Source organism: Rhynchophorus ferrugineus, unplaced genomic scaffold (genome assembly GCF_030347505.1).
Source record: "Rhynchophorus ferrugineus isolate W39M unplaced genomic scaffold, kcgeb_rfMv2 rfM1, whole genome shotgun sequence".
Classification (NCBI taxonomy): Eukaryota; Metazoa; Arthropoda; class Insecta; order Coleoptera; family Curculionidae; genus Rhynchophorus; species Rhynchophorus ferrugineus.
The window spans coordinates 57,191,797-57,215,330 of NW_027472580.1; the positions used below are offsets into that span (position 1 = coordinate 57,191,797).

General features: G+C 30.2%; 1 protein-coding gene across 1 annotated transcript; it reads left to right on the forward strand.

Moving 5' to 3' along the window:
* Positions 1-589: 589 nt before the first annotated feature.
* LOC143204486 (uncharacterized) lies at positions 590-20,185 on the forward strand. The gene is made up of 17 exons (XM_076417071.1): positions 590-889; positions 2,254-2,393; positions 2,448-2,708; positions 2,768-3,028; positions 5,341-5,499; positions 6,430-6,798; positions 6,862-7,125; positions 8,535-8,597; positions 10,726-10,945; positions 13,344-13,492; positions 13,553-13,714; positions 15,414-15,536; positions 15,589-15,846; positions 15,901-16,121; positions 16,876-17,121; positions 19,604-19,718; positions 19,786-20,185. Exons 1-17 carry the CDS (start codon positions 836-838, stop codon positions 20,087-20,089), a joined length of 3,369 nt encoding a protein of 1,122 aa, XP_076273186.1. The 5' UTR covers positions 590-835; the 3' UTR covers positions 20,090-20,185.
* Positions 20,186-23,534: the final 3,349 nt, after the last annotated feature.

Consider the following 23,534-nt stretch of genomic DNA (forward strand, 5'->3'; position numbering starts at 1 on the left):
TATAATACTTTGGACATATCTAGGATTTTGGTAGGGAGGGATTTAACTCCACTGAGTGTGTTTTATCAAAGAAAACACAAAAAAAATTGTCACCGGAGTAATTTGAAGCTTTAAGGGGAGCGTATATGAGCATTGGAAACAAATTATTCATCATGAGCTGAACCTGGCTAAATTATTGAATTTGTGTGAAATATTCGTACCGTTGTTTAATTAAATTTTATTTATCTTTAACGAGGAAAATCTATATTTAAATAACTACAGTGCGAACTATTACTAATATAATCTATTAGTAGTGATTATGCAAATTGGCACATTATAAAATAACCTATTGTTATATCATCTTGAACTTTTTATTGATATTTTTCAATAATTCCGGTCAAGCTATATAAATAGTCGTAATATACAGATGTAAATACTGTTCTAAAAAATAATCGTATGTCAATCCCAATTTCCAATGTGCGCGCGCATCCTCTTTTACAATAGAAAACAATTCCTCTATTTTTAAACGAGATCAGTATGTGAATCTGGGATTAACTGGTACCGGTATGGATTTGTCTCCTACGCTTTGCGATTTATTTTTTTTTCTTTCACTACACGTTTTGTGTCTGTACATTAGCACACTGACATAATACATTCGCACGTCCCTTGCTCGATTTTTTTTCCTTTTCACCATGTGGTCGTCGCTTTTCAGAAGTTCCGTTCTCGGCTGATAATAAATTTCTGATTTTAAATCAGCGCCGCATAATTTTCGCCGATCCATTGTGACTGTTGCCTTCCTCTAGAGAAAGAGTTAATCTCCATATAATAAATTGATCTGTTATTTAGGAAATAAAATATGGACGAGAAAGTTGAAGAAAAGTCCAGTGAAGACAATTGTAAGGCTTACGAAGTAAGTGATTTTCTGTTAGAGCTGCGTACATTGTGTCCTAGAAATCAGCCTTTATGTTTTGTGAATTCGTTAACGGAATGTGGAATATCAGTTTTATTCGACCTAATTTTTCGTAAATTCTTGTTCATATGTTTCTATATACTTTTGTTCGATAAATCGTTTCATGCATATGTTTTCTTTATATATTGTTTTTTTTTGGCTGTATATCATAATTAAGATATATATTACTGTGTAAGCTAAATTTTGTTGATTTAATAGTTATTATTGGATGTAAAACGATAAATAGTAATATTTATATTCGTATGAAAATATATTACTATTGTTACATTATATATTGATATTTCTTGAACGAATACATTTGTTTTTAAAATAGTTTTCATTATTAACATGGTTTATTTCTATTCTTCCTGTTAACCATAATTTAAAACATGTATTTAGAATAGTTTTTATGGTAATGTTTAAAGCAAATTTGATTTTACCATCAAGTCAAGAATAAGTTTGCCGGATAATTAATTTCGATTTCAATTCATTTATTTTAATGATCCTCCAATTTCCTGGAGAAATTGAAATGGATCTTATTCATGTTGTGGTTTTCGTTTGGTGAATATTTTTTATCGTCAAATAATATTTCTTGATATGCTAATAATTCGCTGACTTTATTAATGAATTGTTGAGCTAACGTTAAGACTTCTTGGGCTTCCAATAAAAGAATAAATCAATGCACGTTATAAGTGACTTCAAATATATTGCTAAATATAGTTGTATAAAATCTAACATTCATTTTACACTTGGATCTGATTTTTCCTTTTCATTTTGCCCTACTTAAAAAGAGACAGAACCCTCTCTTATGCGTCGGATTTGTGACGCTACTGGCTGACCCTGTTGTCAAATGTCTACAAAATTCTTCAAAACATTAGTGTTAATGTGTGAACATTACGACGTGCTGACTATAGTGATTCATAAAGTGAAATGAAAATGAATTTTTGATCATACTTTTGATGAATTAGAGATATTAATAGTACTCTTGCAGCTTATTTAATAATCTAATAACTTTTTTGCAACATTCTGGTTTATTTTTACATATTATTATTATACTTTAACTTTAGATTACATATTAGTACGAAGAGAGCCAACAACATCGTGGGATGATATATTTTAAATATCCTATAACGTCATAAAATTTACTTAACATTCTAAAAGTCTAAATAATAATAGGTTAAAGTCAGAGGAAAGCTTTCAACACTTACTTATTTACTATATCATGACATACAACATACCTTACACGCTAGTTAAAATGTGCCTATGTCTTAATATGTTATCAATATTTTCGTCATAGTTGTTTATAAATATGATATTTATTTCAGATTGGATGTATCAAAGATTTAGGTAAATTTTTAATAGCCAAGAAAAAGATTGAAGCTGGTGATGTTATCCTAGTTGATAGTCCTGTGATAAGTGGTCCCAAATGCACCAAAGATGAATACATATGTGTTGGATGTTGCAAGTATTTTTAACAGTATTATAATTTTGTGCAGCTGAATTGTATGAACAATTTTAGAACCATTGATGATGAAAATCAAAAATGTCTTGCTTGTGGCTGGCCTCTCTGTAGTGCGGATTGTCCGTCCTTAACAGTTCATTCTGCTGAATGTCAAATATTGAAGTTGTGTCCAACGAAGGCTGGTGATTATTTCAGTAATGATATTTTGATGATATTACGTTGTTTGCTGTTGCAAACAACACAGAAAGATAAATGGGGCGTCATCATCAGTTGGGATGATCATTTACAGGATAAGAATACAAGTAAGGATTTTCTAAAGTAAGTGCGATTCTATTTTTAAATGAATATCTGATTAAGTTGATGAGTTCGATTTTCAGGAAAATGCAAGAAAAATGTACTTTTATAGAAGAAATCTATATAAAACCATTAAAGGCGCAAGAGAAAATTTCTGGGAAACCGTTATTACCCAGGGCGTCGAAAGATGTTATTCAGAAAGTGTGCGCTATTTTACATAAAAACCTAATGGAATGTGATAACCGACAAATTTTATATCCCCTTGCTAGTTTGTTAGAGCACAATTGTCTTCCGAATTGTTTAGAATTTATTCAAGAGAAAAATAACTATAACATTATAGTGAAGTAGGTATATAAATAAGTTTTGCTGCATACGGATACAAAATATTTTTTAGTTAGTTAAACATTTTGTGGTGAATTCAAATGTACTTTCATATAAACAAACGCTTATAAGATAAATCACGCCAAAGGGTTGTTCGTAGTTCGGCGTAAGTTTCTAGGTCCAAATTCCAATAGTTTGCGTCTGTCCAATAGACTTTTAATAACTGTACATCTCGCTAACATTCGGAATTTATCAGTATACAAGGAATGAACATTCTAAGATAAAAACCATTCATTGAAGGAAATAAAATATAATAATTATAATTTAGTTTATTGCATTTGTCTTATCGCTGGCACTAAATTTTATTCAACATTTCAGTATTATTGACCACAGGTACTTATAAAATATCTACGTACCTTTTTATGCTAGTATTTTAAGTGCCTTATAACTTAGAGAGATAATCCGATCAATTGTATATTTGGTTGCATTGTTATACACTTTTTCTTTCTAATATTTTATAACAAAATTAATTTGCATGTTCCTTTGAAATATTCATATTTCTAGCGTTACAGCGATTCCTTGCAAAATTGACGTACTTATATCAAATCAATTCAATTCGTTTTGTGTATTTTCAGGCGTTATTAGAATTCATCCTATCACGTTTAAACCCAGATTATTGTTTAATTGTTCTTTTCATAAAAAAAAACTAAGATTAGTTTTAAACTTATTTTTTTGCTAGTAAAATTGTTGTATTTTTTTTTGCGAAAAAAAGTTTAATAATCCATATATCACATTTTATCAAATACCACTTCAAAGTTGTTTTGATGTATCGAATGAACATTTTTATTGGAGCTTGGATTTACGACAGGATGAAAAAAATGCCTTTATTTTAGTTAAACAATTTTAATTAAAAAGTTAAGAGTGAGTCATTAAAATGTGATGTTTCGTTTTCTAAACCAAAGTAAAACAATGAAGAAAATATAACACTTGTCACTTTAAAACTAGCACTTCGCAAAAGTCCATCGACCTAAGGTATGATGAAATTACCAGCGACTTACCAGTCTTACGATGTAACACCTCTTTTCTGAAAAAAAAATTCCAAAGGGTAGTATAATCATAGCTTGATTTGGGCAACTTAAAATTGTTACAAAATTCATTCGGACTCTTCATAGCATCTTCATCCGCTAGTTCGTCTTTGATAATCTTCTCAACTGTAATATTTTATCCAAGTTTCCATGAAGTGGTTCCATGGTCTGATGAAGTTTTGGTATTTTCAAATTCCTGTAGTTCATGACTAAGCAACCGAACTACTTGAATCAGTCTTCAGTGACTTCGGCAGCCTGAGAATATCCGAGGTTTCGAAATTCCTGCAGTTCACGGCTAAGGATACAACTTATATAGCAATTTCAATCACATTTCAGTAACCGTACACCTAGAACTGCATTATTCCTTTTCAAATTTTAGTAAACTAAAGTAAGATAGTTTTTCTTCAACTTATAATATTCAGAATATTCAAATTCCATGATTTAATGGACTAGGGGTGTTTTTGAAAACTTGGATCTCCTTTCCAAATATCGAGTGTTTGTAGACTAAAGATGATTTAAGCAACTTGGAGGAGATTATATTGCTATAACTTCTTCCCCATGTTTGCCTTTATTACTCGATTTTCATAACTTTGGAACGAGTGGCTTAATTGATTCAAGGGAGAACAGTGTTGTGACCTTCCAGGAGTAAACTCATCCACTTTTTAGTTTTGATTTGTGTAGGGATGAAAAGTTATGGCGGCACATTTTATTTTATTTAAACAATATTATTTCAAGAATATGAAGTGCTGAGATGATGGATGGATTCAACGAAGCGTTATACAAATATAAACAGTTACCAAACTTATGAGGAACTTGAACTCTAACACTTTGTAAAAAAGTTGTGGAAAGTTGTTATTGTTACTGGTTATTTATTATGTTGATCAAACGTACATGCACTTTCTTGATTATGTCAATAATTTTTGTTTGTTTTGATACAAAAAATAATAATTGTTTCTAGAGTATCTTTTCTATGATTCGAGATCCTATATGATTCTAAAGTTTTATTTTAGACTTTGAAACGACCTTTTTTTGTGAGATTTTTCTAAGGCTGTAATAATTATTAATCTCATCCACTAATAACATGCTTATGTAGTTTGTAGTAATATTCTCGTTTATGTTCTCCATCTTTTCCTGTAAATTGTTTGCTTGAAATTTAAATATGATACATAATTGTACATATAATTTAATAGTTTATTATGTTTGATTTATGTTACTTTATAAGTCTATCTGGTTTTTTATCTATTTTCTAGAGCAGTAACAACTATATCAAAAGGTGATCATATAACCCTCTCATATACCAATATTCTTTGTGGCACTCAGGAACGAAGACGTCATCTGAAAGAACTAAAAGATATTTGTTGCTTTTGCCAACGTTGTAAAGATCCTACAGAATTTAATACGTTTTTAAGGTAAGACATATATGATATAGAATTTATCAATAAGGGCGTGTGGATGCTTAATGGAGTGAATATTATAATATTTTACCTGAAAGGCTCATTTTTGCAGTAATGTGTAAAATGAATTCAATATGTGACTTATTGCTAAACATGTTTATTCGGCCAATATTGATGTGTGTTGTGTCGTAATGAACAGTCATTTTGATAATAAAGATTTATCGTTGGTATGTGCTACTCAATCGTCTAATTTGAAAATATTGCCGCCATAAGCTGTAAGCATTAAATAGTTGAAATTGAAAAGCTCTATATAATTCCTTTGTCTATGACAGGTGTTCTTTAGAGTATAAGTACACCTGTGCAGTCGATGTTTTGTGTTATTTTGAATCATTATATAATTATAAACGTTCTGTAGCTGAAATAATTCTAGCTGGTCGTTGGTAATTGAAGGGTTTCCTGAAGATACAAATGTTATAAGAAATAGATCACTCAAATAGACACACAAAATGTTTGTTATTGATTTAAAAATAAAAAATTACTAAAAACTTAAAAAAATAATATAAAATGCATAGAGACTTATAAATATAATATCATATTAGAAGCATTTCCAGATAAACCAGAAGATCCTTCTTAATCCCATTAAGTAACATAAAATGTTAATATACGACTTGCTTCAAGTATATGTTTAAAATATTCGTTGTATTGTATTATATTATTGCCAAATAAATAATTAAAATAAAGAAATGAAAAGAGGTTAGGCAATTTACAGATCAGTTATATCATGAACTGTCATACTGAAGGACATTGGAGAAGATTTAACTAAAAATCATATCAATACTTTTACAATCGTGTAATAATCTAATCTATGACCAGGTACTACTGGTTTTTAATTTGTTAAGCTGTACTATATAACTCAAAACTAACTTTAATTAAATGTTTTTACAGTGCTATGATTTGTTTTGGTACTGAAGAAGACGCGTGCAAAGGTGTCCAGTTACCACAAAATCCTATCGAAGAAAACCCAAAATGGATATGTAATAAATGTGATATTAAGTTACCCAATAAGGATGTTTTGAAGTTTGTTCATCATTTAAATAAAGAAGTCAACAAGGAATTGAAAAAGAATCCATCATACGACGAAGTGAACGAATTCATGGGGAAACTTCAGTTATTTTTGCATGAAAGTCATTATTTAGTTAATAAAGTGAAATATCAGTTGATACAATGTCAAGAAAATGGCAGAGAGGATGAACACTTGAAGTGGTGTCAAGAATTGCTCGATATCGTAAGAAAAATTGATCCATATAAAGCGAGGTTAGTTTCTGTAATAACTTTATAAAAAAGAGTAAATTTTTAATTATTAATTATTATTTTTAGATTAGGACTGTATATATCTACACTCTTAACTAAACAGTTCGAAAGTAAAAGAGAATTACTTCTGCAAAGCTTTTCACCTGATCAAAAAGAAAATAGTTTAACTCTAATAAAGGAGTTGAGGAATATTTTGACTGAAAATAAAGATGTATTGACTTTTTTGTGTAAATTTAACGATGAAGAGAGTCTGCTAAAGAAAAATAGTGAACATGAAGTGATATTAAGAGAATGGTTAATGGAACAATCAATTTTGATCGATTTTAACTAGTGAATTTTATGTTCTTATATTATTAATAATTTATAACAAGTATTTTTATCTTAACATATCTGCCTTTTATTTCTCATATATGTTCTTGCTTGCGATTTTCATCCGCTAAAGAAACACTTTGAAGAATAGTAAATTTAATTTAGCTTAATATTATATGACCAATAAGTCACCGACTCAAATTATAAATGTCTTTAACCAGGCTGGGTAAGACCGGATATCATGTGGTATGGTCTCTAAGTTGGTCACTGGCTTGTCGGTAAGCTTAGCCGAGGATAAACTCCAAGTGAAGTCAACTCCAGTCTAATTGGTAAAATAGAGACTTTAAAATAAAAGAGAAAAGCTAATGGGATTGTGAATTAAACTTCAAATCAGTTCGATATATTTTGTGTTAAGCAGGAGGTGGCACAACATTTATTAACATTCTAATTTTAATTGATTAAATTCTAAGCATATCATTTCGAAATCTGAATAATGTTTTGATTGAAGTTTTACGTATAAATGATGATGTATAAATAGTTTAAGAATCAAGCGAATTCAATAAGAACGAGTTAATTTAATTGTTTACATTGCAAAATGAACATTGTTTGTGAGGTACCCTCAAAGTGATAAAACAACCAACTCGAATTATAAATATGAGTTTCTAGACCAAATTAATATAAAATTTCGTTGGTTTACCGAAGGAAAAACAACCTTTCATTAAGACAATGCAAATATTCCTATACACAGCTCTTACATTATTAAAATCAGATGAATAGTAGGAATTTGTAGCTATATTGCTATATAGCTATACTGCAGCCGGGATATTTCGGCTGGAAGTGTATAAAATAAAATAAAACACATTCTTTGTACGATGGTTTTATTATGAAACTACAAAACGCATTGAGCAACATAATATTTGTTAGAGTTTTAATGTGTTGATTTAATTGAAAGAGGCTCTGAGCATTGAAAGATCTGAGTCGTCTAGACTTACACTTATATCTGTTGTTCAAATTCAACAATATTTCGCAGATAATGTTCGTTAACAAAACGTTCGTTAACTAAACGTTCACCGGTGTTATATGACATCAGCATAGAGTTAGTAAACTATGAACATTGATGTTTTGTATTTTAAGCTTGTTGAAAATATATCGAGAAGTTTTTCCTAATATCGAAAATGCATAAAAACCGATTTTCTTCGATAAACTTATATTCATATCAATGACTTTTCGTTTGATTGTCGGAGTAATAATAAGTGTAAAAATTTATGAATAAAAAATCTTAATAACGATATATCACGTCACTGAATTCACTATGACCGGTGACGAATTTATAGCATACAGTAATCTTCACCTATCACATTTTTGCTGTTATAGCAGTAGCAGGACTACCTCGCCAATTTTATAAATTTAAACATATTTTTCATTTATAGCAGTAGCCTATTCGCCAGTCTATTTCGCATAACGCACTTACCGGAACTACGTCATATTGCTCAGTGTTTTCATATTAGCTAACATAAATACATTTTTGTTCCTTAACAATTACAGAATTAGTGTTACTAATTTATAACATAAAATCAAGAAAGCCTTCAGTTTAATCATTAATAATCATTAATAATAAATTAATCATTAATTCTCAATTGATGGCACTTTATTGGAGACTTATTATTTTGCTTATATGTAAATATTATGTGTTATATGAAGTCATTGAGTTTTATTGTAAATACTATGTAATCGACATAGAGCGACTTAGTTATTAACTGTAGTGGAATTTAAACTATGGGCTTTACAGTAAAAATAATAATGTACAAATTTTTTTCATAATAACTTCTTTAAAATTTTAATTTAAAAAAATCCATATTTTTTAAAAATAAATTATATATTTTCATTATTTCAATATTTATTTATTTAAGCAACGTTTAATTATTGATCAATAATTTTAAAGTTTAAGGTGTTTTAAAGTTTAAACTAGTAATTAATAATGATGTATTTTATTTTTAATTAATAATTATTATTAACGTAATTCATATTTTGCATGTTATTATACAAGATTAAATATAAAGTTCGCATTATTAGTTTAAGCATATAAAAGGATATATTATTTTGTAATATAATTTAATTATGTATTTTAAAAATTTAAATAATTATCATTAATGGGCCAATTATTGAGGCATTAACTTTCAATACGGTATCAAATTACGGAGGTGGAAGTTTAATTCTGTTCATAATATTAATGGATTAAATAATAAAAAAAAATGATAAATAGACAAAACAAGATTACATATACGTAGGAGCTTTGGTAGATGATGTAATAATAACTACCAATGGTCCAGAACATCGACAGAAAATTTTAAACAGACGAAATATTATATTAAGAGAATATGGAATGATAATGAATACGCCAACACGAAAGTCATGGTGGTGGGAGAGCTAGAAATGATTAAGATCCAAATTAAAAAAGTAAAAATAGAACAAGAAAATGCATTTAAATCTATGTGTCTAGAAATCAAAAGTAGTGGAAGCCAGAAGATGGAAATTAATACTAGTATTGGAAAAATCATGAATTTGTACTTTACTATACATAGCAAAATCAATAATAAAAAGGAAATATTTTGCAAAACTAAAATGAAAGTGTACAAGCAATTTACAGACCAACTCTGACAGTCTGTTGCGAGACGTGGGTATTGTCAAATAGAGATAAAAACGAGCATTAGGAATTAAACACCTTAGAAGAGTCTGGGGTATAACAAAGATCGATAGGATGAGAAGTAAAGAAATAAGGAAAGACCTCAATATTAAATGAGTGAAAGAATACATAGAAGAAGGGAGATAACACCATATGTGGAGCCCATGGATTTATAGCCCACGGAAGATACAAGACCGATAAGGATAATATAGGAAGCTATATCTTTTCCTGATGTAAAAATATCTTTAATTAAGTAATTAAATTCTTAACAGCGCTCGAGGATTTTTAGCATTAGATTTTTTAGATTTTTAGCTTTAAGTAAATAGAAAAATTAAGAATTTACCAAATGGTGTTTTGTAGGCTCAAATATTTTGTTTTCACTTTATCATACATTCTCAAGAGTAATGCTTGATGACAGAGCTTCATCCTCATTAGTGTTACTAAATGAAGATGGTTCGAATAATGGTGGCATAGAACTCACCCACAATAAGCATCAAAACTGAACCAAAAACCATCAATTAAAAATATATACCATGAAGTTGTTTGGTTTCAAAAAAACCTTACATCTTCAAAAATGCTATAGAATTCAGATCGAGATTATAAAAATTATGTTTCCAAAATAATACGAAAAAACGTATAAAAATAGCTGTTGTCGAAATTTATGGCTTTTAAAACAATAGCGATTTCACTTATCTTTGTTTGCAGTACAACAAAAATAGCGTTAATTAGCAAGTTTAGTTTAACGTGTACTACACGAATTTAAAACAGGGCGTACAATTTAAAACACGAGCAGAGGAAGAACGTTTCCCGGCTTCTCTTCCGAAAGAAAACTGACACTTGGATCGACTCCAATTGATCTAGATTTCCCGTTTATTTATAAACTCTCGAACGAACGTCTATTTTTAAAACTCTCGTGTTCGAACAAATTTTCGTTTTTGAATTTCGCTAGATATTGCACGCGTATGGAATTATGGAGTGAAACACGATAGTGAGCCTAGACAGTCATTAGTTTGGAAGGAAATGAGTGAATTAAAGTGCGCCGAGTGCGGTGAACCTGCCGATTTAAAATGTTCCGCTTGTAAGCTTGTTGCTTATTGCGGAAAAGAACACCAGAAGAAACACTGGAAGGCTCATAAAAGTCTATGTAGACCATTTGAGGTAATACGAATACATATTGTTAAATTATTTTATTTTATTTCTATTGTTTATATTGTTTCTTCTTTTTTTCGATAATTCGTTATATAGTGAGATTTATAATGTTAATATACAGGAAAACTAATATGTTTATTCCAATAATTATTTATCATATATATTATTAATAAGATCTCTTGGTTTGTATTTTATTTGTAAGGTTATATTCTGTAATCTTTGTTTGATTTGAATTATTTACTATACATTCTTTAAATTTCAAGAGTAAAACTAATAATTATAGTGTCCTTTGAATAATATTATTTAATTTATTTTATTTCTACTATATCCATATTACTCTTAAAATAAGTATGTTAAAACTATTGTTTTTTTTTCAAATAGTACTTTATGATTACAATATAAAGATTACAAATGTTTTGTTGCATCATATACTAGGTGTATTTTAAAACTAAGGACAGACTGACATAACTTACTGGTGTTATATGGTAAGCATGCCTAGAAAGTATCTATGAGTTTTCGGCCATATTGGTTGTTTACTTTTTTATCAGCTGTTGAATGATTAATATGTGTTTTGGCAAATCAACAAATTTAAATGAAATATTCTTATCAAAATGGTATGAAACGAAATAAAATATTCGAAATGTGAAATTTTGCTTTCCCTGTATCCACCATGAGTCCGCATTTCTAAAATGACTGTGAAGAAGTTACAAATGATCAGCACGCGGATTGTCATAAATCCATATTATCGTGCATTAACAACCGATGAAAGTGTGAAGAAAGTAAAATTATTAATGGCTTTTGTAACATGAAAATATAGTTGCTGAAACTACACCTCATATTCGTAATTTTTTCACAAAAAAAACATTTCAGTTAGTTCTCACACATCACAGAGGTGGCGATATATGCTAAAGAACAAGATTCAGTAGTGTTTCGGATATTAGAGGGAGAAATGACATAAGTGCTTAATAATTAATGGCGATTATAATGAATAGGATAATATTTGGAGGTAAAATTATGCTTATTTCTTGAAAATAACTCGTACAGTTGAAAACAATATCTATTAGTATACTGCATATAACTTTTTATTGAAAACTAATCGTTTTGTACTTCTAAATCACTATTTATTATTGTTAGTTAAAATTATATCAGCTCAGAGGACTAAGTTCATTTGATAGTATAAGGGGTTAATAACTCATCAACAGTATTTATTATAGCTGACTATTAACGACAGCAAAATTATCCTCAAAGAATAACCGTCTGTTAAGTTCTTTTTAAACCTTGATACTATTTGATATTAAAGAGTTGATTTAAAGGCGGGTTCCTTTGCTGGTTCCTCGTGGATGAATGTGTATTGTCCTATATTCTAGTGGTATCATCACAATATTCCTCTCCGTGTTGAACTGCTGCGGAACATGTTTTCGTTCCATAAACGTGTGTGGGTTTGAAAGATGAAGCGTCTGGTATTGTAATTACGTATTTGTACTGAATAAATAACGCTATTACTGCTTGGAGCAATGCAAATCCTTATTTAGAAGGTTTAAGGATCTTTGTCTTCTACAGAATGGTAGAATTCTGATTGTCTTTAGATCTTTGTGTCTTAGTCAATTTGGACTAGTCTAGTGAGAACGTCGACTAAGCCGCTTATGTCTAACTGTTTTATTAATAATTACTAAATGTTATTACTAACTTTAAATATTTGAATACGTTACTTATCTTCCCTAATGACGCACGGCATCATTTCTTGTGTTTTATTCTTAATTTATTTAGAAGAAATTTGTAATTTTGGTTTATATGTAGTATAAATTATTATATATGTTGTATACATTTATGTAGAGGAGATATATAAAAGAGATATCTAGTAAAGAGCTTTAAATATTTCATGTGTGAAGCATTACTGAAGATTGAAAGATATAGAGGAAAATATATTTTTGTAAATCTCTGTTGAAATTAATCTAAATTTATTTATAAAGTTTAATTTTTTCATATATTTCTTTTACAAAGTTTGTTTAACAACAAAAGTTATTTGAAAGCAAAGGAAGCTAATTATGAATGCCATTGATGAAGCCATTTAAGTGATGATATAACAAGATTTTGGTTCTGTCGATTTAAAAGTGATAATGAAAACTTAGGAGTTCTTATTTTTTATGTGATCTATGATATGATACAACAAGGATATGATAATTCGATTACTTATCACTAAACACTACAATTAAATAAATAATAGCAACCAATATATTATTACAACAGAAATACAACATAATATTGGAAGAGACAATAGCTCCAGATTATTCAGAAATAATGAGTTTTGTGGTACACTTAAAATTAACTATAGTATAAATAAAATTGTTCTGAAGAAAATGAAATGGTAATGAATAACCATATTAAATCATATCTATATAAAAAATAGGTAGCTGAAGATTCGACTTTAGGGAGATGCCTAATAGCAACCAGGGACTTGCAACCAGGCGATGTAATTCTGGTGGAGTATCCAATAATATTCGGTCCTCGGCCACATATGGTTGAAGAAGGACCAGTTCCTTGTCCAGGATGTTGTAGGTCAGTTCATGAAAATATTAATTTGAAATTCAGACTGCAACTCATATATTGATATATTAGGTTAATTATAGCTGAAGGAGCTGCTAGATGCGACGGTTGTGATTTTCCCATATGTAATCCCGATTGTCCAGGATTAAAAGATATGGACCGACATGGCCATGAATGTATGATTTTGGGTCTTAGAGATGTGAAAGCTATTAATGGTCTACATGACTTTTATAGGTAAGATTTAAATATTTAGTTCATATATATTTTAGATAATTCTTTTAGATATTTCTAATTATAATACATTGTCTTTTTTACTGTTAAGATACTCATTAAATTAGTATCGTGTACTGTTCTGTTTCTGAAGTTTTATTAACCGATTTCGAAAAAGGAAGAGGTTCCATGTTCGGCTGTATTTTTTTTTTTGTAATGTAAATGCGCCAATTTCTCAGTCAATTATGGACCTATTTTCAAAATTTTTTTTTTATTCCAAAGAGTGCATTTCCGAGATGGTCCCATTGTAACCAAGTGAGGATCTGATGGGAGAAGAGGGGGGGGGGGGATCGAGGGAAAGCCTCAAATTTCAAAGGCACGTACAAAGTTATCACATATTTTTTATCTAAAATAATCAGATATTTGGATATAATATTATTGCTGAAGTGATGTGACGAAAAATGGGAAAAACCATTCAGCTTGCTCTTTAAGCCCTAACTATATCATATGACAAGTCGTAGACGTGGTAGGCAACTGTTTCTGTACTGTAATGATTAGAACATTAATCTCACAGGCAGAGGTTGCGGGTTCGATTTCCAACAGGGTAGTAACTTGTTCTAGTTTGATTGGAACATTTATCAAATCACCTACAGTAGGTAGTGGACCCCAGAGCCAGAAGCGGCTTCCTTATTTTCAATCATTGTTTTTTGTTCCTATTTTTGCTCATTCGGGCTGTAATTTTACTTGGGCTAATCATTGTAATACTTTAGTTATTTAGTTACTTCAACGATTATTATTTAGATATATTATTTTAAAACTGTGTTTTTTTGTGTGTTAAAAGTCTAAGTTTGATTACATTTTACTTTTTAGTGAGTTCCTTATTAATGTTGCGAAGTCGGTTCAATTTTGGGTTAAAAATATTTTACTGTATTTATTTCATCAAACAGCATTGTAGTAAATGGTTACATACTCTTAATCAAGAACGATAATGCGAGTATCTATGATGATCCATCTTATCCAGGTAACTTTCTCTTGTAGTTTAGTGTTTTAACACCAATGTTCGTTTTTCCATAAACATGAACATAGTCTGTCATTTCAGTTCGATTTATTAGGTAATTTAATACATGCATTCTGATATTTTTTTCGTTGTAAAAAGGTATTTATTGAGAAACATTTTTACAATATTGATTAATCAAAATATTTTCCATCTTTCTGACCTCATGACGACATTATGTCGAAAAAACGACATTGATTCAAAATCGCACAGCAATTTTGGAATCGAGTGTCGGATGAACATTTTCCCCCTTTTTGGATCTTTCCTTTGTGTTAGTTTAGAACCAGTTATCTCATCATCTGTTAAACTCTCTGCAAATTATCTGAAAATTTGAGATGGGCTTTTGTCCAATAAGTCTTGCAATTAATTGTCTTCGAACATTTTCGAGCCCTAAGTCTTTTTCGTTCACATTGAAATCACCACAAATAGTTGAAACCGAAACTTTTATTTATGATATAAGGGAGTACCATCGCCATAAATCTATAATAGTTTTTAATGATGTTTTTCAGCAGTATTCTTCTTTAAATCAAACAACAGAAGTAATGATTCTCAAAAATGCAATTTTGAGAGTTAAAAATATTATATATTTTATATCTTTGTCCTATTTTTGACCAGTAAAAGAAAAGGAATTGTTTGATGCAGTTGTATAAAATGATGTGATTTTTACAGACAAGATACATTATTACCTTTGAGATGCCTTTTACTTCAAAACAAACATCCAAAAAAATTTGCCCAGCTTATGGAAATGGAGAGTCATATGGATAAGAGGGGTGAAGATTCTGAGCTATACAAGTAAGTTAAAGTTGTTAAAATAAATAATTGCATTACTGACATTATTTTATAGGGATATAAGTAGTCGAGTAGTTGACTATTTGCATGATAATTTTTTCGTACCTATGAGAATGCTTGAGGGAAAATCTGGTAGAGAAGTGTTAAAAGATATTTCAAAGGAAACTATTCAGAAAATATGTGGAATAATCGACGTAAATGCGCTGGAAATTAATCAAGATGCCGAAGTCACGGCATTATACCCAACAGCATACCTGATGGAACATAGTTGTGTCTGTAACACGTCTCATACTTTCGAAAAATCTGAGAAAGGGTTGGTATAAAAAATTTAGATGAAATGTGTTCCTTAAGTAACTTTAAACTTCAGGTATGCTATAACAATAAAAGCAGCCCTTCCAATAGCCAAAGGTGATCATATATCTACTATGTATACTCATTCTCTTTGGGGTACCCAAGCTCGTAGAGAACATTTAAAGGAAACCAAGTACTTTTCTTGTAAATGTCAAAGATGTGCAGATCCCACTGAATTGGGAACTTATGTGAGTGCTCTCAAATGTATGGGTACAAAAGATGATGAACCATGTGGAGGTAAGATTTAGGATATATTGTTTATAGTAAAGTATTTTGTTATAATAATTTTGATCTTAAAATTTTGCTTAAATATTACATATTTTGTGAATGTGTTTGAATTGTTATTATTATTCGATGTTATCTAAGGTTCGTATATCTTCTAAATTTATCAAGTTTTATATTTTTTCAAAGCATTTATCGGTGCAACGTTCAGTATGAATGATCTTCCTATCACACATTACGATGTCATGTTTATTCACATCACATCTTATTGTGCATTAAGCACCTATGGTATCACTATACAAATTTGAAGGTTTTTTAATTGTCTTGCTGTTGGTAATACTGTTCATTTAACATTCCCAGTTATGTTTACATTTTTATGACATATACTCGTAACTAGTAACTAGTAACGTAAATTCTCAAGTATATCCATTTTTAGGTCACGATCCATGTTTTGACTTTTAGTTTCAATTTTTTTAATATAAAACATATTTTTCTGAATTTCCTATATAATTACAAACATTTTTCTGCCATTATATTGTTGCATATCTTTTATTTTTATGTTCATATCATCTTGTTGAAGACATCAATTGCTTTCGTCACAGATGATGACTCATTTATTTGGTGTCTTAATGTTGTTGGCAATAGTTTGATATTTGTTTGTAGTTGATAGAAACTCTATATAATCTATAGATATTACTACATTTCGTCATTTTTAGTAGACTGTTAATATACTATATATAATATAATAATTGTAGATATATTTTTTTAGGAATCCAGTTACCAATTAATCCCATTGACGACAATACTGAATGGGCTTGTGATAAGTGCGATGTCAAGCTGAACAATAACGAAGTAGCTTTCCTAATAAATCAGATTGGAGAAGAAGTTGATAATGTGCAATTATCGAATCCAACTGTCCGGGAATTGGATAGTCTTTTGACCAAAATGCTGAACTTTGTTCATCCAAATCACTATCATGCTTATTCTGTAAAACATTCATTAGTGCAGTTATATGGTATGTATTCTATTCCCCTATATTTTATTAATAAGTATTATTTATTAAATTTAATTTCTATCTATTATTGAGATTACGTCTAGATAAGGTTATAATATTATATCTATTTTCACTGACACAATATAAAAATAATATCAACTAATGACGGTTGGGTTTCGGACTCCTGGAAGAATTACCCTAGTGCAAGTGACGGCAGCAATCCTGGAATCTATGTACTTCCGGCAGGTTTTCGTGACCTTCTAAGCGTAGTATACATGTTTTCACGAGTTTCTCAATATCAGTATTACTAGATAAACAGTTTTATGTGTCAATTGTTTTATTCATGCAATTTCTGGATGGCTGAAATTAAGTTGTTCAATAATTTTGACTAAAGTTGGGCTGCTACGATTACAAGGTTATTAAATGGAAGAATACTATAAATAAATTAAATATTGTTGGATCGAGGAGCATATCGGTGGAGAGATTCGTCTTTAGTGTTGTCTTTTTTTCATTCCATTTTTACATGTTTAATGATCTTCCACACCGATGATTCTTTCTTCGTTAAGATCTTTACGGCGTTTGGATAAATAGTCTCGAGCAATTTTTGATCCAGTAACACAATTTCGTACAACATAATTTTGTATTATTCGAAAATTGGTGGTCTTGAGATATAGGATGTCAAAGTTGAATAGAAGTAGTCGGATGGATAGCCCACCTTCGGAGTCAGGATCGTTCGTTTGTTGAATTCCTTGGTATTTGTAGTGCGCAATATTGCATGTAAGGGCTAATAGTTGGTTTACAAAATATAGTGGCGACAGAAATGAGCCTATTAAAACGTCCCACGGCATTTATAATCGTAAGAGCTCCCTTTTCTACTTGGCTGCGCTCTTGATCGTTCATCAGTGCGTGTAAAGTCAACGGGAGTGAACATGGAGACCTCGATGTGTAGCAATTCCTGTAAACACGATCTGGGTGACACTTTTCTAGCAGTGTGACATTTAGTCCAGTGGAGTAGTCAACGTCTGATTTATGCGTTGGTTTTGCATTGGTCCATGTTTTATAGCACTCCAAGGTCTATGAGATTGGTAATTTAGCTCTCTACTGCTTCATTCATTGCTATGACCATAGGCCAACCTGGCAGGTAAGCAGATACATCATTTTTCACCGGGAGTTTGACAGTAGTCTGGATTTACTGATTATGGGCTTGAAAAGGTCAGAATGGCGTGATCTCAAGGTTTCCGTCTCACGGAGGCTGATGATACTGTCGCGTGTAATGACAATTACTGTATCCGTGAGGATAGATCTAACGAAGTATTTTCGACGTTCGAAAAGAAGAAGACTTTGGATTTAAAATTTCGAGATGATACAACGCAATAATAATGTCTTCAGTGACCAACTGATGACAACTGATTTCGGCCGATGACAGTTGATTGATATTGTTTTTAGAACCAACAAATACACTTTTATCCATTTTTAAAAATAAGCGGAGTTAAATTTAAAATATACTTTATATATATATATATATATATATATATATATATATATATATATATATATATATATATATATATATATATATTCGTACAGCATTTCGAAACTGTGTGCCAAGCCATTCTGCACGACCTGAATTGTAACGTGCGGTCGAGCGTTGTCATGCAAGAAGATGACTTTGCGTCTTTTAATACCTACTCCATAATGCTGCTCTTTTTGTAACAATACGTCGTTCAATTTGTAGTCATATTGGTTGACATTATTTGGTAATAGTTGCATTTAGTTTTAGACAGTACATGTAAACGCCTGGAAAGCTAGAACTAGGTCTATATCCGATAAGTCTAGTAATACATTGTCTTTTTTTTGCTCTCCCAGGTCTTTATGTGCTATTAACATCAAAACTACAATTTTTAAATTGTTGAAGCTAACACCTTCAGTTGGAATAGGATGCAACAGCATCATCGTGCATTTCTAAAAGTATTTTAAGGGCCTTGGCTGCGGATTTCTTCTTGAAATCATACAACAAATATTGAAAATATAATTTTGAGGGTTCTATGAATAACTCTACTGAAAACTGTTTTTAACTGAATTTAACACTTGTATGCAATGATACTTCGCATTTTCACCAATGAAATCGCTGACCAAAATACATGCAAGCAATTAATATGTATTTTTTGCCAATACCATTATATGGATTTAAGTTTTCTAGTAATGGATTTCTAGTAATGGAAATTTATATTATTCATATAATAAAATATTTTTACTAGATCGTTTTTACCTTAATGTCTGTTGTTGAATTTTCTAGCTGAATACTATTATTTTTATTATTTATAAAACCAAAGAGTAAAATTACCAGCATGCATATTTATAAAACGATATATGTATATGCATTAAGTTGATGTCATTTTAACGAGTAAATATATATTGTAAAGTCTACAAGCAATTAAAATTATTTTAAGTGCCTTGTTTTCGGTAGTATAATGATGACTTTTTGGAACAATTTTATTTTTAGGGTATCAACAGGGTTACATGCCTAACCAATTAAGCGATGATATAGTTGTTAGAAAAGCTACAATGTGTAGAGAGTTACTAGACATTAATAAAAAACTAGATCCAGGCAACTGTAGGTATGTGTATATTAATTCATACTTATATTACTTATTACTTGTTTGTTTTACAATGACTATGTTTCAGGTTATCGTTATATACTGGCGTACTGCTTCACGAACTCTATTTGGCAAACATGATCCTAATTAAGAGAAAGTGGGACCTGGGAATTAAAACGAAAGTCAAGTCAATCAACTTAATGCTGCAAGAGTGTCAGGTTGCTCTAAATCGTGCTTTGGAAGTGCTGGTTAACGAGAAAAATTCGCCAGCTGGAGAGAAACTACATAGCTTGATAACGGGTTCCAAAAAGGAGTTTGAGAAGTTTATAGCGAGGAACAAAATCGATTTGAATTCTAAAGAGACAGCGAAAGTGGTCGAAAATGGAAAGTAGTTTCTATTTTTTTTGTAATATTGAAATTAATTTAATTGTACGATATTTACAAAAATATATATCCGAAGTAAATAAATAATAACATTACCAGTTTTAGTTATTAGTAGTTTTTGTTGTTGACCAATCAATAGTTAATTAACGTGTCAGCTATTTGGAATTATGCTTAACTGTAAATAATTGAGAAATAAGAAATAAATGTATAGTGGTTACCCAATATTTTCTTATGACACTAGGCATTCTTCTACATCATCATGCTTGTTGCTCATTAAAATCATAGTCCTATTACATAAAAGTTTACTAGTTTAATTTAAGGTGTTATATGACTTTTGTAGCTATTAAAATAATATTTTTTGATACATTATAGTTAACTTTTTCAATAAGTATATAGATGGTGATGTCTGTTAACTGCGGATACACACCATTAAAATTTAATCTGTAACTGTTGAATTCGTATGACGAATAGGTGTTATATCGCTGAAGTGATACGGCTACAAAGGTCGTGTGTTTATGTTTCACTTTATGGTGTGTTGAGTTAAATATCCAGTCTAGTCTGGTTAAATAAACCTTCAGTATTGTTTTGCGCCAACATTCAAAAGTCATCACCCCTTCCCGTAAAATAAAATTACAAACATTTAAAGTTAAAAAGTTTTGTGCGTTTTAAATCCTTTTACATTTTATAATTGGCGTAGTCGATAGGATTCCAGGGATATCATAAAACATATAGCTTACTTGATTTTAGACAAAAGGCTACAGGCAAGGTTGTATGGCCACCAAGGACGGATTGCAGTAACTCAGTTTCTCAGTTGTAGATTATTGGAATTTATAGTTACCAAGACTTGGGAAACCATTCCATACTAGTTATATTATGGAGAGAAAAGCGTTAATTTATTATTATTTAATTTCTATTATCGTGTTTCTATTAGTGTTCAGCCCTATGGATATTTATAATTATTTTATATAATTATGTACAGCACAACATTCTAACTTTGCTTTATTGATTTTTTATTGTAACAGACAACTTAATTTCTAGAAAATTTTTTCTTCTTCTTCAACTACTAGCGACTTTAGCTGGTCTAATGACACGAGGCTATATCAAACTTGGGATCCGTGAAATGGCATGAATTGGACTAGGTTCTTGTAGATTATTTATAATATAATAGAGTATAGCAGATGTAGCAGAGAACCTCTTTTTTTCCACATATTAGGGAGTGGATATAGTGAGTAGATATAGATTAGAATCGTCGGTCGATATGTAATCTAAGAAGCATTGCTTTTTGTACACAAGAGGTGGGGAGTTTTTCATTTATTAGCTTGGGGATTTAGATGTTCTGTCGGTAATCGTAGTTGATTGTTTCAGTTCACTGAAACATTTGACTCTATCCTTTAGCTAGAACTGCATCTGTTGATGCAATAATGTTCAGTATTGCCTATAAGTAATCCCTACTGGCAGGTTATAGAGGACTCCTGTGTTTTTTTTTTTTTTTGGTTGATAGCTCCGCATTAACATTAATCAAGAACCCAGTTTAATTGCTTTTGAAAGCAGTCTTTCATGATTAGACGTTATCGAAGGCCATTGTTGATCTGGGAAAATTGCTCCGATTTTGTTTTTGGCCTAAAACAAATGAAAAATATCTATGGGCTGATCACGCGTACAGCTTTAAAGAGGCCGGCGAAGACAAAAAGGTTTTTATATCCTTTTTCCGCATGTTTTCAACTCACGTGTACTGGCAGCTGCTGTTTTCTGGTTGGCTATGTGCAACTGCTTCATGGCGATCGATAATGAGGAGTCATAGGGCGTCGTAATAATTGACAAATACTCAGTAAACAGTATTTTGTTCTACTTCCAGTTCCACACTATTTTTATTCAGTATTTGGTTCAGTTTTGGCAGTTTTTATTATACTAAAATAAGTGAGAAAGTGTACAATTATAAAAGGTTAAATACCAACGTAAAACTAATTAGGTTATTTACAGATGTAAATGGAGAATTAATTTTATGTAGATTTCTTTCATCAAAAAATAACAATAAATTCAGACTACTGTCACTAACCCTAGGTAGTTTGCCAGGAAAAGTAATGTAAATTAGTGAATTATGTTTTGTTGTAAGAAGAATTCCTTGAATATGTAGCGACCTTGAGGCATGTCGAATTTTACATCGTGGAATAACGGTCTACAAAATAAAGCCTCGTCTCCAGGTAACACCGCTGCCATCCGTTTTATCATTTGTATTTTTCACATTTTTATGTAGCCAATAAATAACGGTCACATAATGTAAACACCACTGTTTCATTTCATTTTACCTCCATTCACCGAGACACATCATTTACCCTCAAAATATCTTTTCTATTTTTGAAATGTTCTACCTTGGTTTATGTAAAACTTATTACAATACACACAATTCATACAATACTAATATATGTATTGTAAACTATTTCTAATGTATTTGTAAATTTGACTAATAAAATTGTAGTATGACGAAAACCTTGCAAAAAAACCATATGGTCTTCCATTCGGTAAAAATATATATATAGAATTTTGTTAATTGTTCTTTTTATCAAGATCAACCAATATTTGATTACTCCATAAACAAACAGATCCTTAATATCCCGTTAAGCGTTGATAACTTCACAACGATATCACTTGAAAAAACATTTATTTATTAAATGTTTGCTGCTCAGGAAAAGCACATGTTTGTTGTAATGATGTAAAATGTTCACATTTGTAATCTGGTATTTAACACGAATGATACTGTTTATTAGAATCGCTTTTTATCTCATTGGTTAGTACTAACTAATTGTAAATATATATATATATATATATATATATATATATATATATATATATATATATATATATATATATATATATATATATGTATACCTATGCATACGTAAAATATATCCTTTATGATATATATTTGAAAATTGATTACATTAGTATCAAAGTATAATATGTATTCATTATGGAATTCTTCAGAAATAAGAATAATAATTTATTGTACGTTTTATATAATGAATATTTTTGGAAGGTGGTCTTCAGCGTTATGACAACATTACTGAATGCATAAACAAATTTGTGCTCGAGCTAAGTTCTCTGAAAAGTAGTACTATTTGAAAAACACCTTCATGTACTTCATGACTTACTCTGATAACTTAAATGTTTGTTACCCTACTAAAGAACGCCAAGAGTTAGTTGAAGTATGACACTTATATTACGGATATTTATATGTTGAAATTTTATGAGTATTCATTCAAACATATCCAGAGTTTCAGATATTTAAACATATCCAATTACCAGTCAGTTTATTATATACCGCTAAACTGTGCTGCATCGGTCTGAACAAGTCTGGTGTACGCTGGGTGCGACAGAATTTATACAATACAAAGTTTTTTTAGTAGTGCGTCATGGATATTTGTGACGTCGAAATATTGCAAGTATCAACTTTGA